General features: G+C 45.4%; 1 protein-coding gene across 3 annotated transcripts in view; it reads right to left on the bottom strand.

The window, feature by feature from the left end:
- Nucleotides 1-214: 214 nt before the first annotated feature.
- Nucleotides 215-15,028, bottom strand: part of IRF2 (interferon regulatory factor 2) — an 85,141-nt gene continuing 70,327 nt past the window's right edge. For 2 of the 3 annotated variants that reach the window (XM_046648571.1, XM_046648573.1), the window contains 3 exons: nt 9,884-10,048; nt 2,874-2,920; nt 215-1,570 (listed from right to left, as the gene is read on the bottom strand). In XM_046648571.1, coding sequence (XP_046504527.1) covers nt 1,262-1,570; nt 2,874-2,920; nt 9,884-10,048 — 521 coding nt within the window. In that variant the 3' untranslated portion in view covers nt 215-1,261. The remainder of the gene's footprint in view (nt 1,571-2,873; nt 2,921-9,883; nt 10,049-15,028) is intronic. The other variant, XM_046648572.1, reaches the window with a different exon arrangement.

The raw sequence follows: 15,028 nt of genomic DNA, 5'->3' as shown, positions 1-15,028 counted from the left end.
TGAAGAAGGGAACTCACGTGAGACACTCAGCAGCGCTCCTGGTTCAAGGTGAACACTCAGGAGAGGAAGCCATTCGCATCCTCACAGAAGGAACCCTCTGGGGTTTCTTGCGGTCAACAAGGGAAAACGTTTCAGTCCCCAAGAAGAAACGCTACTTTGTCAGTCCTGTCTGGTGTTCTAAAGCAGACACACACAAAGCCAGGCATGGCGCCCATTAAAAATTTAACTATATATCATATTCATTTATTATCAATCCACAGGATAATTTGATTGCTACATGAGCTCATAAAAGCTTTTCCACCTTTACAAAATTAAAAAAAAAAAAATGTGCCACAAGGATGTAATAATAACTGCTGAGAAACAAGAAAAGGAATCTTCAAATTATAAATTTGCTGTAGAAAAGATAAAAAACAATTATATTTTCTTTAGAATTTTACCTTGAATAAAATACTCCCCTGTATAAAAAATAAAAAAGCTTGCTCTGGTTAGAATTAGAGTGTTTTTGTCTTCAAATCTGGGAATTTGCATAATATCTCCATGATAGTTTTCCTTTGTACCGCGTGGCATTCAAGCATAGCAGATTAAAAAGATTTTCTTTTTCTTTTTGTGTTGTTAAAGCAGTCTTAAAATGGGACATCTGGGGAGAAGTTCATTTTCTTCTTCTCCTCCTCAGGGATGTGGAACACAGCCTTTGAGGGGAGGAAAAGGAGGAAAGGAACTGGGTGGGAAGGGACGGGATGGGAGGCGAGAGAGGGGACATGAAAGGGATGCTGAATGTGCTGTGCTATGAAATAGAGCAAGATCAGAGAAGGTCTATCTGTAAGTGCTTTAAGATAAGGTGCAGAAGCAGACTGCAGCGTCGCTGGTACTGCCCTATGTACATATTCACAAGAATAAAAAATTCCAGCTAGTTCACATTTTCTCATCCATTCTGAGGCACCCACTCCACCATGCTGGCCTTGACCGCAGGCAATGCAGCACCTCACTGCCCATGCGGCTGTTGGTCCTATGACGTCCTTGAAGTTGAGGGAGCAGCCCTGGGAGGTCCAGCAGGCTCTAGAGATACACGTCTACCAAGGGGCTGGAGTCCTGAGTTAAAAAGAAGCTCCAGTACTGGAGTTGGACACAGCAATCAATGTTCTATTGTCAAGGCTTTTTCCCTTAGATTTGTCTAAAATAGGTGTCAGAGAGAAAAATAAAATACAAACAAACAACAAACAAAGCCAAGAACTCCCAACAACCACCAGGGGAAGTCAAAGGCCTAACAGCTCTTGACGCGGGCCTGGGTGATATCGGACGTTTTCTTGATGACGCTGGCCCGAGTCTCCCGGTCGGGCCGACTGCTGCTGGGCGCTGGGGTCACGGAGGGAGTGAGGGGCAGGTCTGGGAAAGGGGGCCAGGAGCTGTTGAAAGGCACCGGACAGCTCTCCTCTTTGATGGTGACCTGGAGATCCGGCTTGTTGGAAGTCACGAAGGTCGCCATGCTGGGCAGCAGGTAGGTGCTTCTGGTGCCCATGTTGCTGAGGTACTGTTTGCCTTCAATGTTCCTCTTCCTCCAGTGTGGGCGTCCCTTTCAAAGAAAAGAATTCAGATACGTATTTTCTTTGCCTTCTGTAGAACAGCTTTTAAAAAAAATTTTTTTTTAAATGCACCACAGTCCCCACATGTTGGTGTTTCAACTGAATTTCTTAAGAGTCATGGGATGAGCAGAAGCTTGGCACCTCTACATCCCTCAACTGAAATCCAGACCCCAAGCTGTTCATGCCCCAAGCAATGGTTTCTCTTCCCTTTTTATCAATTCCCATTTGCTACCTCCCAGAAATACAGGCAAGACTGTTCTAAGAAGGCAGGAAAACAAGGCAACTTGGTTTCTAGTTCCCCTCCACTCCGGCTGCCCAGTCTGAGCATTAGGTGGGTTTCAGGCCATGAGGGCTGCTTTATCATGGTGACTTGGTTCCTCACTGATGGCCCAATCTGATCTTAGAGTCAACCTGCATTTTCAGAGGGAGGGAGGTGAGAGACTCTGTAACAGACAGGGGACGCCCCTTGAGGGCTTTCAAACGGGTGCAGCTTCGAGCTCCAGTGTGCCAGGCAAACAGCTGGCCTCCAGGCTAGCTTCATTCAGAGAAGGAGCTGGAATTCTGACCTTGAAGAAACAGGGTTGAAATGTATGGAAGCATCTCTATCTACTGTCCTTTCAGAATTCCTGGACTATACTTTAAGGATTTAGTGTACTAGGAAATCACTAATTCAAACAACCATTAGTCAGTCAGCCATTCTTTCTCTCTCTCTCTCACTCAAAGACAGACACAAAGCAGGCGGTTAGCAGGAATGCTATCCATCACCATTACAGCTCTTTCCTGCCATTGTGGGAGCCCAGCCCAGAGGAGGGAAATCGGAGCAGGCCACTCAGAATCAAAACTGAACACCCGCCTGGCCTCTGGGCACGGAGCACAGAGGGCAGGGACTGCAGGTGTACAGGGAGATCTATTTACTTCGTGCTTTCTGACATTTACTTCTGGTCATTGCTCTTGGACACTTGGACACTCTATTTCTGCTTGTGAAGTAGGATGTTTATCGTGGTAAGAATATCAACGTTTCCTGTCCTTACTTCAGTTTCCTTTTCCTGCCGTCACAAGCTCTCTTTCTATGGTAACATCTTTCTTTCCTCCCATTCAGTTCCCAAAGCTCCATTTTATAATTCGAAATCCAAAAGCATCATAAATTTTACGTTACGTATATTTTAGCACACTCACACACAAGAAGTCCAAAAGTACAAATGGCGATCAAAAGAAAAGAAATGTACCTAGCAGCAAGGAGACCCCAGTCCCCAGCACGCCCTTCAGGGGGTGGGGGCGGGGAGCCACGCTTACCTCCGTGCTCTCTTCATCACTGGGCACACTATCGGTAGTTTCACTTTCTGTTCACAGAGAGAAAAACACAAGGCCATCATTCCTGCCACTCAAACAGTTTTGAGGCTCAGGCAGTGTTTAAAAAATACATCAGCACTTCATTTTTCAAAAGAGAAATGGGTAACTAAACTCATAATTCCGTCCCCTCTGTAACGTCAAACACTTGCACTTGGAAGATGCTAGAGGGAATTCGGTTTCTCTAATTTGGGCCCTTCAGAGGAAGCATTCAGAGTTGAGGGGGAGCTCACTTTCCAAGGCCAGGCTATGTTTCTTCACGGCCACTACTTCCCAGTATGGGTGTGGGCCCGCCCCCCCTGCCGGTGCCAATCCGCTTTCCGCTCCCCCTGTCCTTGGCTCACCCTGCCTCCACGTGAAGCCCCTTCATCACTGCTGCTCTATCCACAACGCCCCACACTGGTCTTCTTTTCCAATCCATGAGCATTAGTTCATTCAAGTCCCAACTCAGAGCCTTCCTAGGTCACCCTAAGTCTGCTCAGATCCCTCCTTCACCTCATGTCTCTGTAGTAATTATACATCTTGAATTTATAACGTTGCATCTTCCACTTGGGTTACTGTGGGTGGACAGGTTTTAGGGCAGCTCCCATGATCCTCATCTCCTAGAGTTTCCTTTCCTGTGGGACTCCCTCCTGTGGAGTGCGCGTGGGGCCTGTGACTTACTTCGAATCCACAGAACACAGTGAAGGCGATGAGATGTGTGTGATCACATCTTATGCAGGGACCCATCTTATGAAGAGAATCTCCCTTGCTGGCTTTGAGGAAGCAGGAGCCAAGCTGGGAAGACTCGCCTGACAAAGAACTAAGGGCTCCTTCCAGCCAACAGCCAGCAAGAGACCAAAGCCCTCAGTTTGACAACGTGCAAGGAGCTACATTCTGCTGCAAACCACGCGAGCTTCGAAGCAGAGCCTCCCCATTAGATCCTCCAATGAGGCAGCAGTCCTGGAGCGCACCTTGTCTGCAGGTCTGTGCAGGGAACCCCCGAGCAGAGGACCCACCTAGGCCAGGCCTGCACTCCTGACCCTCAGAAACTGTGGGATAACACGTGTGTGTTGATTAAGTCACTAAGGTTGGGGTGATATTGTTCAGCAGCAATAGATAACTCATTTGGCGACTACACTGATTCAGCCTGCTGGCTGTAAGGCACGGAGCAAGGCACTAACTTCACGCACTGAGCTGCAGTGTCCTCATCTGTACAAGGGGAGGATGAACACCTTCCACAGAGGATTGCTGACGAGTGAGAGTGAGGGTGTGTGGGGAAAGGCCGAGCAAGGGCCCAGCACACAGCTCTCACTCTGTAAACGCTGGTGTGCCTCTGTCCTGAGCTCAGCAGCCTTGTTCAACCCTGGATTTGCACAACATGCTAGATTAACAGAGTCCAGAGTCAATAACTAATGGTTACACATCATCTGAACATATAATACAAGATTTTCTTAAGCGAAAAAATTTTTGGTTTTTTTTTAAGTAAAAAAATTTTTGATTTTTTTAAATAAGAAATCGGTGATGTGCAGTGTTTCAATGTTCACAGCACTGAAAAATGAAAGCACAGAGGGCAGAATTCCTAAAATACACAGACCCTTAGAAATCCCTGAGTCTGGGGCATTCATTTTACAGACAAGGCCGAAAGAGGAACCGTAATGGTGAACATTTACAGAGGGCTGGCGCCAGGGCCAGGCTGGCATCTCTGCATGCATGCCTTGTTTAGCCCTCATGAGGACCCTAAGTTGGGAAACAGCTCCCAGCATGCAGCTCGTGTGCTCTGCTGCCTTCTACCTGCTTCCATCCTGAGCCTGCTGAGGGACTGGCTCCCAGTCTCACGTCTTGCTGGTGGCCCTGCTCGGACCAAATGGCTCCCAGCCCAGATAGGGCCCTTTCCACCACCCAGAGCACTAACCACAGACCAGGCTCTCTATGAATTAAAGGCCAAAGAACAAACAGACAAACCGAGCCACAGGTTCATTCCTCAAGCAAAGAAGGTGAGAACGTTGGCCACACTGGGCCTACCCTGTGGCCTTTCTGCACATTTCTTGGCCACTGTTCTCCAGTGACTTTTCCTGGGCGTTGAGTGATGGCCGAGGGCTGACCATGAGCATCTGGAGGATGTGCCTCTCCTCTCCTGAGAACGAGCAGACTTCCCCAAAGCATCCCTGACTGGGAGCAAGAGGGGCCCAGAGAAGCCCCCTAGCCACCGAGACAAGCCGGCAATGCCAGGCACAAGAAAAGTTTCTACACAAAAACAAATTACAAACAGCAGAAAAGGAAAATTCCCCTCTTCACATAACCCTCAGGCTAGCCCAGTATCCAGGGAAGGCAGGAATCGGTATAGCCACTCCCAAGAAAAATGAGGAACAGAGACGTTGAGAAACCTGCCAAAGTTGTGGACTGAGTCAGCAAAGAGCAGAGAAAACAAAACTGCACTTCTGGCTCCAGGCTGTGCCCTGAACGCAGCGTCTGCTTGCCGAGGCACTCCACTGCTCAGCCTCTGACGAAATTTCAAGATCCCCTTTCCATTTTTATGCTTAGCTTTCTTTGTGCTCCAACGCCAAGGTTTCTCTCTTCCTTCATATACGTCTAGGCCCCCTCCACTCCTAATTACCCTGCATGAACGCCACCATCTTCTGTTCCTTTCCCCTTCAAAGAAAAACCAGGCAGGCTTTGGGAGCTGGAACTATGCAGAAATGAGCAGTGGACACCAAGGTTCTGGGATTCCACCGCAGTCCAAGCCCAGAGCGGGAGAAGTTGGAAGGTGGACCTGGGTATGACTCCTTGGTAAGAGCTTGCACAGACCATGAGCATGATCGCAATGCTAACCGCCTTTAAGTACCCAGTTTTCAACCTCAGGGAAATAGTCTGAGACAAGAAAAGACACACATGTTCTGAACTTATGTTTTCAGCTGACACAAATGCTAGTTGAGAGCATCATTTCTAAATTAAGATCAACTGCTTCTGAAGCAGTTATGAAGACTCTCCATATTAGCAAACTGAGATTTCTAATTTTTGTTGTTTAAAGAATGGCCTTGAGTGCCGTCGGCCTGGGAGCAGATGCTTGAGGACCCAAGACCCTTCTCCCAGAGTAACAGTGGTTCTCACGGGCAACCCTGAATCGCTGGCTCCAAGTGCTCGTTGGGTGTACTCATGCCCATTTTCCTCTGTTTCCTTGGTTTTACTTTACCATTGCCATTTTCAAGATCACTTCTTATACACAAATGAGTTCAGTGCAGCTGCTGCTTCCAGATCCATGTTACTGCTGAAATACCAACATAAGTTGTTATTTCATTTCCCCTTTTGGATTGTTTTGGATTTGGTTTTTTATTTACTTTGAATACAATGGAATAAAAAAATTTGAAGTTGTTTCACTAACACGCATGGTCTGAATAAGTTCAAAGTGTTTACAGAGTAATAACAGGGACTTGAGTAGCTCATTTCATCTTTCTGGTCTCAGTTTCCCCAAAAGTAACGGGGTTGACAGGGAAGGGGAGGTATGGATTAGATGATCCCAAAGATGCTTCCTCCAGAGCTGCAGTTCTAGAAGGATGCTTGTCTTAGGTCCACACTCCAGCTCAGTTTTTATTGTCAAACCATCTGTAGGGAGGGACACCCTATCTTCTATGGGAAAGCTTTCTTGCACTCTGATCCTGGTACATTTTCTGGAAGGCTCTTGTTTGACAAGTTTGATTAATAAGATTGGCAAGGATTTCTTTCCTTTCGTAATTTCCTCAATTACTTTCACTAGAAGGTTCTATTAAAAGGTTCAAATCAAGAGTCCTCTTAATCTCAAAGCACTCTTATCTTTGCCCTACCCAACAAAAGGCAAGCATGCTTTGGTTTCCACAAAGACCCAAAGTCTTTACTGTTGGCTGCTGGTCAGTAGGCAATCTCCATTCTCTCATTCACAACCAATTAATCCTTTACATCATGCTCTCTTCTCCAGCTATTCTCCATTCTCTCATCCAGCCTCCCCCAATATACTAGTGTGGCTTTCTTTTACTAAACCATCAACAACCTAATAAAATCCTAGTGCCACACACCAGACACGAAGCCACTTTATGGGAGACGTTTAAGAGGAAAATGACTCTCCTCTAGAGTTTCCCAAGGTTGGGCTCCCAAGGATGAAAGTTTTACGAATCCGACTAGAAAGTGATGTCGTCTTAAAACATCCAATGCAAGTACTTCCACTCAAAGAAACTGTCTCTTTTCTTGTTCACCATATTTAGCCCATAGAGAAAGCCGACTTGCAAAATGAACGTGGTTTTGTAATCCGACTGGGATTATATTCCAACGATCAGTAGGGGAAAAAAATAGCAAACAGCAGCCTCCAAAGACCAGTTTCCAAAACAAGTGAATGAAACGATTAGAGGAGGTTGAAATTCAGTTCAATAGTCCAAACAAAGGAAGCCTGTGATGAAAAACAGGCAAACAGGCTCTTCTACTGGGGAACAAAAAGTTAGAATGGGGAAGACAACCAAAAAGCTGCCTTTCTTAGCAGCAGGCGATAAAATTCCTGACTAAAATTAGACTTAAGCTAGCCATGGTCAGTAACCGATGAATTTATGTGTCTGTAAGCTCTAGAAAAGTAGCAGTGGGAAATATTTTGGCTCCCTCCAAAAGGTTCTGGAGAATTCAGACAATGAAAACAAGGGAAAGAACTAAAGGGGAGGCTGAAAAGCCAGGCTCTAACAAACCCCCCCACTGCCTGCCAGCCTGGCCCTAAAATCCTTCCTTTCAAATCTATGCAAATGTCCTGGAAAGGGTAATGAAATTTTCATTTCTCTCTGCATGGATCAGCTGTTCTCGGCATTCTTCTGCTAAAGCAAAATGCCACTGCTGGCAGAACAGCAAGAAGAGGTCTTTCCAGAATTCCCCAGAAGACTTCGGAAAGTCTTACTCAACAGATAAACAGATAAAAGTCTATTCTAAAGCTCCAATCCCTTAAAAAAAAAAACCCCACATGGGATGTCACAATGCCTGCAGCAGCATGATATAGAAGAAAGTCATATATTTTTAGCCATAGCTATGTAAATATAAGTAGCTTAATGTTTCAAGCCTTAGTTATCTCAACTGTAAAATTAAAGCATAAACATTCTGCTCTGCCTCCTTTGGTGGGTCCTTGAGATCACGAGATGTGGCTGTGTTCTGAACAGCAGAGCCCCAGGCCGTTGCACAGGACAGCATTATAGTGAAACGGTCAAGAACAGGCCTTTGGCATCAGCTACACGTGGGTTCTAACTGTGCTACCAGTTGCCCATCCCTAGACACACTACTTTACCCTCATCGCCTTACATCCCTAGAGTTTAAAGAGGTAATAATGATACCCAGGCTGACAAGGTTATTCTCATGATAATTAAATATAAGTCCATCGCTTCCAAGCATTGAGCACAGTTCCCAGGGCACAAACACATGCAACAAAGAGTCGTCATTATTACTGGGGATTGGCCAAGGCTCAAGAGAGACTGGCACACATAGGACTTCAAAATATGTTTGATGAATAAATAACTGACAAGAAGCTTATCCTGTTTGACAGATTATAAGCTCCTTGAAGCCAAGGTTTGTTCTCACATTCCTTTTAAGTTCCCGGCACAAAAGAAAGTTAGGACCTTGAGGACATGATGCGAAGTGAAATAAGTCAGTCACAAAAGGACAATACTGTGGGATTATTCCACGTGTACAAGGTCCCTAGAGTAGCCAGATTCATAGAGACAGAAAGTAGAATGGGGGTTGCGAGGGGCTGGTGGGGGAGGATGGGGAGTTAGTGTTCAATGGGCACAGAGTTTCAGTTTTGCAAGATGGAAAAGTTCTGGAGACGGATGGCGGTGATGGCTGCACAAGAGCGTTAAGGCACTTAATGCCGCAGAAATGTACACTTAAAAATGGCTAAAATGGTAAATGTAATGTTATACAACTTTTACCACAATTTAAAAAAATAAGTTAAAAAAAAGGAAGTTGGAGTTCAGGAAACACGAGGTTAGTGTAGTGACTGATAATTCATAAACAACCTGGCATTTGAATCAACGTAATTCTAATGCTGATTCTGGGCCAGTCGCTGGGGTGGCACCTTAAATGAAGGACATTCTATTTGGCAGCACATAAAGGACATTGGGGGGAATTCTTGAACCATTTATTCGAGCTGACTCACGATAGGGCCTCTGCTTTTTGTTTTTAATATTTGCAAGCAATGACATTGATTCAGAATTCATATTTCATAATTATGATTATATCCCCCCAAATTAAGTGGAGTTCATCAGGAAGAGAGTATAAGATGATGTAACGTTGGCAGGAAAAAGGAGCTATCACCTTATTCTGTAAGGATGGAAGAACCAACGGACTCTGGTTCTAATCTTGTGACTGTCTGGGCCAATTCCTGCAATTATGTGGCCATTTCCTTGGGAATCAGAAATGGGCTCAGTCGCCTGGTCCAATCAGAAGCTGTACTAAATGAAAAAAGAAGGGGGAACTATGCGGGAGTGAGAAGTGAACTTGGTGGGATGAAATGGGGCTTGAGGTCTGAAGCTTTAGTTCAAGTCTTGGTCTAAACACTGTGCGACCTTGAGCAAGATCCCTCAGTTCCAAAAATGACGGAACTTGAAGAGATGATCCCTAAGGCCCTCCCCAGCTTGGTCAAACTGAGATGCCAGTAAAAACACTCTTCCGAATTTCTGATAACGTGTGCAAATAAAATAGACTCAGATGAACTACTTCCCCCAAGAAATCTTATTATTTGTAGGTCATGTATGAAAATGTTACGGGTCATCAAGTAAAGAAATACTGTGACCTTGGCTTCTAACTGAGAACAAGAAGACGTTGGTTGAGAAAATTAAAGGCAAGAATAATTCTAGCAGGAATAATTCTTGGGACAGAGGAGAAGGTCTCTGCTGTGTGGTGAAACGGGTGACCCCAGACTAAAGGACAGCCTCCTTTGTCCCCTGCTCAGCTCCAGAATTTCCCTCCTGCCCCCGTACCTGCGTAGGAAGACACGGGGGAAATCTGCAGAGGGTAGAGCTCACTCATGCTGACCGGCTGCTCATCACTCTCTGTGGTCACCTCCACAACTTGGCAAATGTCTGGCGGATTAGTGACAATCTCTTGATCCTCGATGTTGCTGTCCAGATGGGACTGTCCTACAACTTCAAAGAAGAGAGATCCATCATGCACCAACGTCACTTGACTTCACAATTCTAAGACACACTCTCAAGAAGGAAGACCTTCCCCAAAATTGCCAAATAGCCAGGAGTGAACTCCTGGTCACCAAATGTCGGCGCCATGGGAGAAGAACAAGCCTTAGCTTCGGGTGAATGTCTCCAGAGAAGCAGCCTGCCAAAAACCTGGCTTCCAGGGCTATTTCCAGCATGCCTGCCAATGGTGGTTACAATGTCCCAAACCGAAGCCAGTGACAGCCAAGGCTGCAGGACCAGAGGCTGCATCCAGATCTAGCCCCAGGGCCAGAGAAACAGACAATGCTTTGAACATGACCCGTTTCTGTTCTCTGCTCTTGCTCCGAAAGAAGCTGATGTGCTATTTTCTGGGTTCCTGGGGTCCAGAGAGACATTATCAGATCTTAATAAGGAGGAAGGACCCCCAAAATCCACCCCATTGTGTCATTTCTAGCTGTGGGGTGCTCTGTTCATTCTCCCAGTCTCTGCAGGCAACATGACCACTGGATGAAATATCAGAACAATGGAATAGAATGGTATCCCAATTCTAACACACAATAGTGGCATCAACTCCCCAGGACGCTGACAAGATGAATTCTGACCACCTTGGCTCTGAATCCTGCCTTTTAGTTTTAGATCATTGTAGATTCACCTACAGTTTAAGAAATAATACAGAGACCCTGTGTGCCCCTTATCCAAGTTTCCTCCGATGGTAACACCTTGCAAACTATCGTACAATATCAGGATATTGATGCTGATAACAATCTACGCAGCTTGTTCAGATTGCCTCAGTTTTACTTGTACTCCTTTGTGTGTGTGTGTATTTAGTTCTATGCAACTTTATGACATATGTAGTTTCACATACCTGCCACCCCAGTCAAAATACTGAACTGATGGCCATCACAAGCACCTTCTATGCTACTCTTTTGTAACTATATCCACCTTCCTTCAGCTTCCTCCCCTGGTCTCTGACCCCTGACATCCACTGATCTGTTCCCGATTTCTATAATTTTTGTCATTTCAAGGATGTTTCATAAATGGACTCACACAGTAACTTTCTGAGATTGGCTTTTTTCCACTCAGCATAATTCCCTGGAGAGTCATCCAAGTTGTCGTGTATTTCAATAGTTGGTTCCTTTTCCTTCCTGAGTAATGTCTCATGTTATGGACGTATCACAGTCTGTTTTAACTATTCACCCATTGAAGGACTTCTGGGTTGTTTCCACTCTTTGGCTATTACAAATAAGGCTGCTATGAACATTCATGGACAGGTTTTATATGAACATAGTTTCCACTTCTCTGGAATAAATACCCAAGAATGCAATTGCTGGATCATATGATAATTGTATGTTTAGTTTTACAAGAAACTGCCAAACTATTGTCCAGAGTGGCTATATCACCAGCAATGTATGAATGATTTAATCTATGCACATTTTCACCAGCTTTTGGTGTTGTCACTATTTTTTTACTCTAGCCACTCCGGTAGGTGTGTAGCAACATCTCATTGTGGTTTTAATTTGAATGCCCCTAATGCCCTGCCCAACCTTTAAACAGAGCTGACCTTACACTTCTGTTGGCAATTGATTGGGTGGAATATCCCTGAAAATTGGCACCAATAAACAAATAGGAATAACGGTGTTTTCCCACGGGCCTCAAGGCACTTTGCCATCATAATCAATGTTTTGCTCACGCCTGTCTAAGTTACTCCAACATTCCAGCCCACGAGAATGGCAGGGCAGGCATGATTAGCCTGTCATAAACGAGGAAACTCGGGCACAGAGGAGAGTGACTTGGTTTACACACAGTGCTCCACGTCCCTGACATTTTCTGGGCCATCCGTGAAATGTCCAAGATAGGCTGGAGGGCAGCACATTCCAGTCTCCTTGAGAAGTTAGCCATTGTGGACAAGTTCCTGTTTTCACTGCTCAAAGTATTTTAATTGCTCAAATATTTTTGTTTACAAATGGGTTCCTGTTTTAACTGCCTTGAGCGGGTAGGGCGGAGGTGGTGATGGAATGACTAGATGAGGTAGGGAGGACATTTCTGATTTCTACTTAGGAAGGGTTTCAGAGGGAGTGAGAATTGATGGGTTCTCTAAGGAAGAAAGGAAAGGCACCAGAGAGGCCGGCAAAGGACATTTCGGGATGTGACTGGAGAGTCCACAAAGCCATAGCAGACAGAATGGAAGGGGAACTGGATTCCGTTTAGGTTTTCCTGGAGGGGATAAAATTAAACAAAAGGCAGGCTGGCTAAACACGGCAGGTAGACTCCCAAATTCCTATTTCATCCTTTGGACTATCCTATTTGAGCATGAGAGCATCAATTACACCCGTCGCCAGACACAGACTGAGTGCTGACACTGACCTCGCTCTAGTTTCTTCTGCCTCATCTTCCAAGTAAAATAAAACAGCAGGAAGACGAGACGTGTCCCGTCCTTTCCCAAGTCATGGGTGGAGACAGAAACCAAATGCGGGTGCGTGTGTGTGTGTGTGTGTGTGAGGAAGGGGTGGGTGCAAGCAATACTTTACATGCTAAGGCAATTAAGGTCTTATACAAATTTGATTTAAACAGAAGTCACTTTAACTCCCAATACTCCAAAATTCACTTCTCTCTTGCACTGTCCTTCCAAATAGAGAGACAGCAAGCTACTAGGGGTATAAACCACGGCAGCAGCTCAAGCATCTTCCTAACTATATCCCTTGGTTCTCACCAAGAATTCTCTCCCTCACTGTTTTTCCCCATAATGCCCAACTCGGTCATTCAACTAACAAAGATTTACCGAGCACCAACTTTGTGCAGGACATCGTTGTCAAGTGCGGGGAAGGGCAGAGAAAGATCAGTCTAGTCAAGGATCTGGTTTGTAAGAAGTCCATGAGGGCTCCCCACCAGCAGACAACAATCTAGAGAATAAGTTTAGGACACTAAGTAGTGAAAAGAAAGATGTGGTGGGGGAGGGGAGTGAGGCCACACGATGAGAGTTGAGGAAGTGGAATATTTTTTTCCAGTTAAGGAATCAAAGGCTTCAATGAGGCAGTACCATGGGGCGGGAGGGGGGAGTATTCAGTATTCAGAATTCAGAACACCTCTGTTTTTCTGGAGCCTTTTCCTGACTACCCCGGGAACATACTGACCTCTCTTTCCTGAGGGCGTCTCACTTACTGACCCATTGCTCAGCCAAAACTGCAGTGTGACACAACCTTATGACAGTGCTTGACTTCCTGCCTCGCATTCAAGTTAACTCTCTATATCTTTACTTAACTTTCTTCTTTTTTTGTTTTTTTGCTGAGGAAGACTCACCCTGAGCTAACATCTGTTGCCAATCTTCCTCTTTTTTTGCTTGAGGAAGATTGGCTCTAGGCTAACATCTGTGCCAATCTTCCTCTGTTTTGCATGTGGGTCACTGCCACAGCGTGGCTGATGAGGGGCATAGGTCCACGCCCAGGATCTGAACCTGTGAACCCAGGCTGCCAAAGGAGAGCGTGCCAAACCACTAACTACTAAATCACAGGGTTGGCCCCTATTTAATTTTTTATTTGTGTTATCTCCCAACCAAATTATGGCTCCTCAGAGAGTTGAGACCCTGCATTTAGAATTTTTTGTAACAAGTCATAGCACATGCTCACGGCTTACGCCAGAGAGCAGCTCAACGAATCTCTGCTGAATAAATAGATAAACGATCAGACTAAGCTTCACTGTCTGGAGCCAGAATCCTGCTGGAGTTCATGACCACTTGCAAATACCGGATGTAACAATGAATGTTTTCTAGAAAATCTGAAGACTTCTGGCAAGTGGGCTTCTTAAACCAAGATGAAGTGATAAGGACATAGCAGGCTGTAGTTGCCAGGGGTTAGCGCAAGGGGGAGGAAATATTTTGGGGTGATAAAAATGTCTTATGTCTTGACCATAGTGGTGGGTATGGAACTGAATGCATCTTTCAAAATTCATAGACCCGTACTCCTAAAAGGGGTTAATTTTACTGTATTTCACATAATATATAGGACTTATGATAAAAAAGTAGATAAGCATCTCTATTCAAGTTTTACATGCATCCTCAATGCTGGTGACCAGGATACGAAAACGAGCTTTTGTTTTCTCAGCTACAACTTGGATACCAGTTAATCTAATCACATCACCTCTAAGGCAAACATCCCCGGAGGAGTGTGTAGTCTTATGCTTCGGACAGGAAGGACCAGTTCTCTCCATCCGAACATCACCGAGGGCACTTTAGAAACTTCCCAACTCACAAGTCGCAAGCCCAAGAGAGAAGCAGGGAAAGCCCAACATCTGAGATGCCCTCCGGAGGTGCTTTAGGCCCCATCCCTCCGCAATCTCTCTCTCTCTCTCTCTTTTACGCCAGATGAACTGATTTCCCTGAACCACCAACCTTTGCCCCCAGTGACAACACAGCAACACTGACTCCTGACCACTGAAAAGACACAGAACAGCAACCTTTCAGCCGTCTGCTACAACAAAGAGGGTCAGACGTGGCAGCAGTATCCTGATGGATAAATAAGAGTAACAAACCTAACATCCACTGAGCGCTGATCTTTGCTCTTCCCACCATGAGACCAGCTATAAGACCTCACAACCCCACAGGAAGGTACAATTATCACTCCCATTTGAGACACGAGGAAAGGCATCATGGAGAGTTAAATAACTAATTCAAGGTCAGACAGCCAGTAAGTGGCAGAACCAGGACTCAAATTCAGCTTTCTCTGATCCCAAAGCTCAGCTCAAGTACTGAGCTGAGTACACGATACGGCCTCCCTAAGAGAAGAGTTCATGGGGTCCAAACTGAGCTACTCGTGGCTTTCTAAGCCCCTCTCAGGATAAAAACTTTCAAATCTCACCTTATGAGACTCCGGGCTCCTAACCAATAATGAAATTGCTTTTCAACAGTTCTATATCGGGCGCCAAGGAAATCCTCAAATGGTTGGAGGCGCTGGAAATCCA

The sequence above is a fragment of the Equus quagga genome, chromosome 22 (assembly GCF_021613505.1).
Source record: "Equus quagga isolate Etosha38 chromosome 22, UCLA_HA_Equagga_1.0, whole genome shotgun sequence".
Classification (NCBI taxonomy): domain Eukaryota; kingdom Metazoa; phylum Chordata; class Mammalia; order Perissodactyla; family Equidae; genus Equus; species Equus quagga.
The sequence above is the reverse complement of the archived record's forward strand: the minus strand, read 5'-3'. Positions and strand labels throughout refer to the sequence as shown.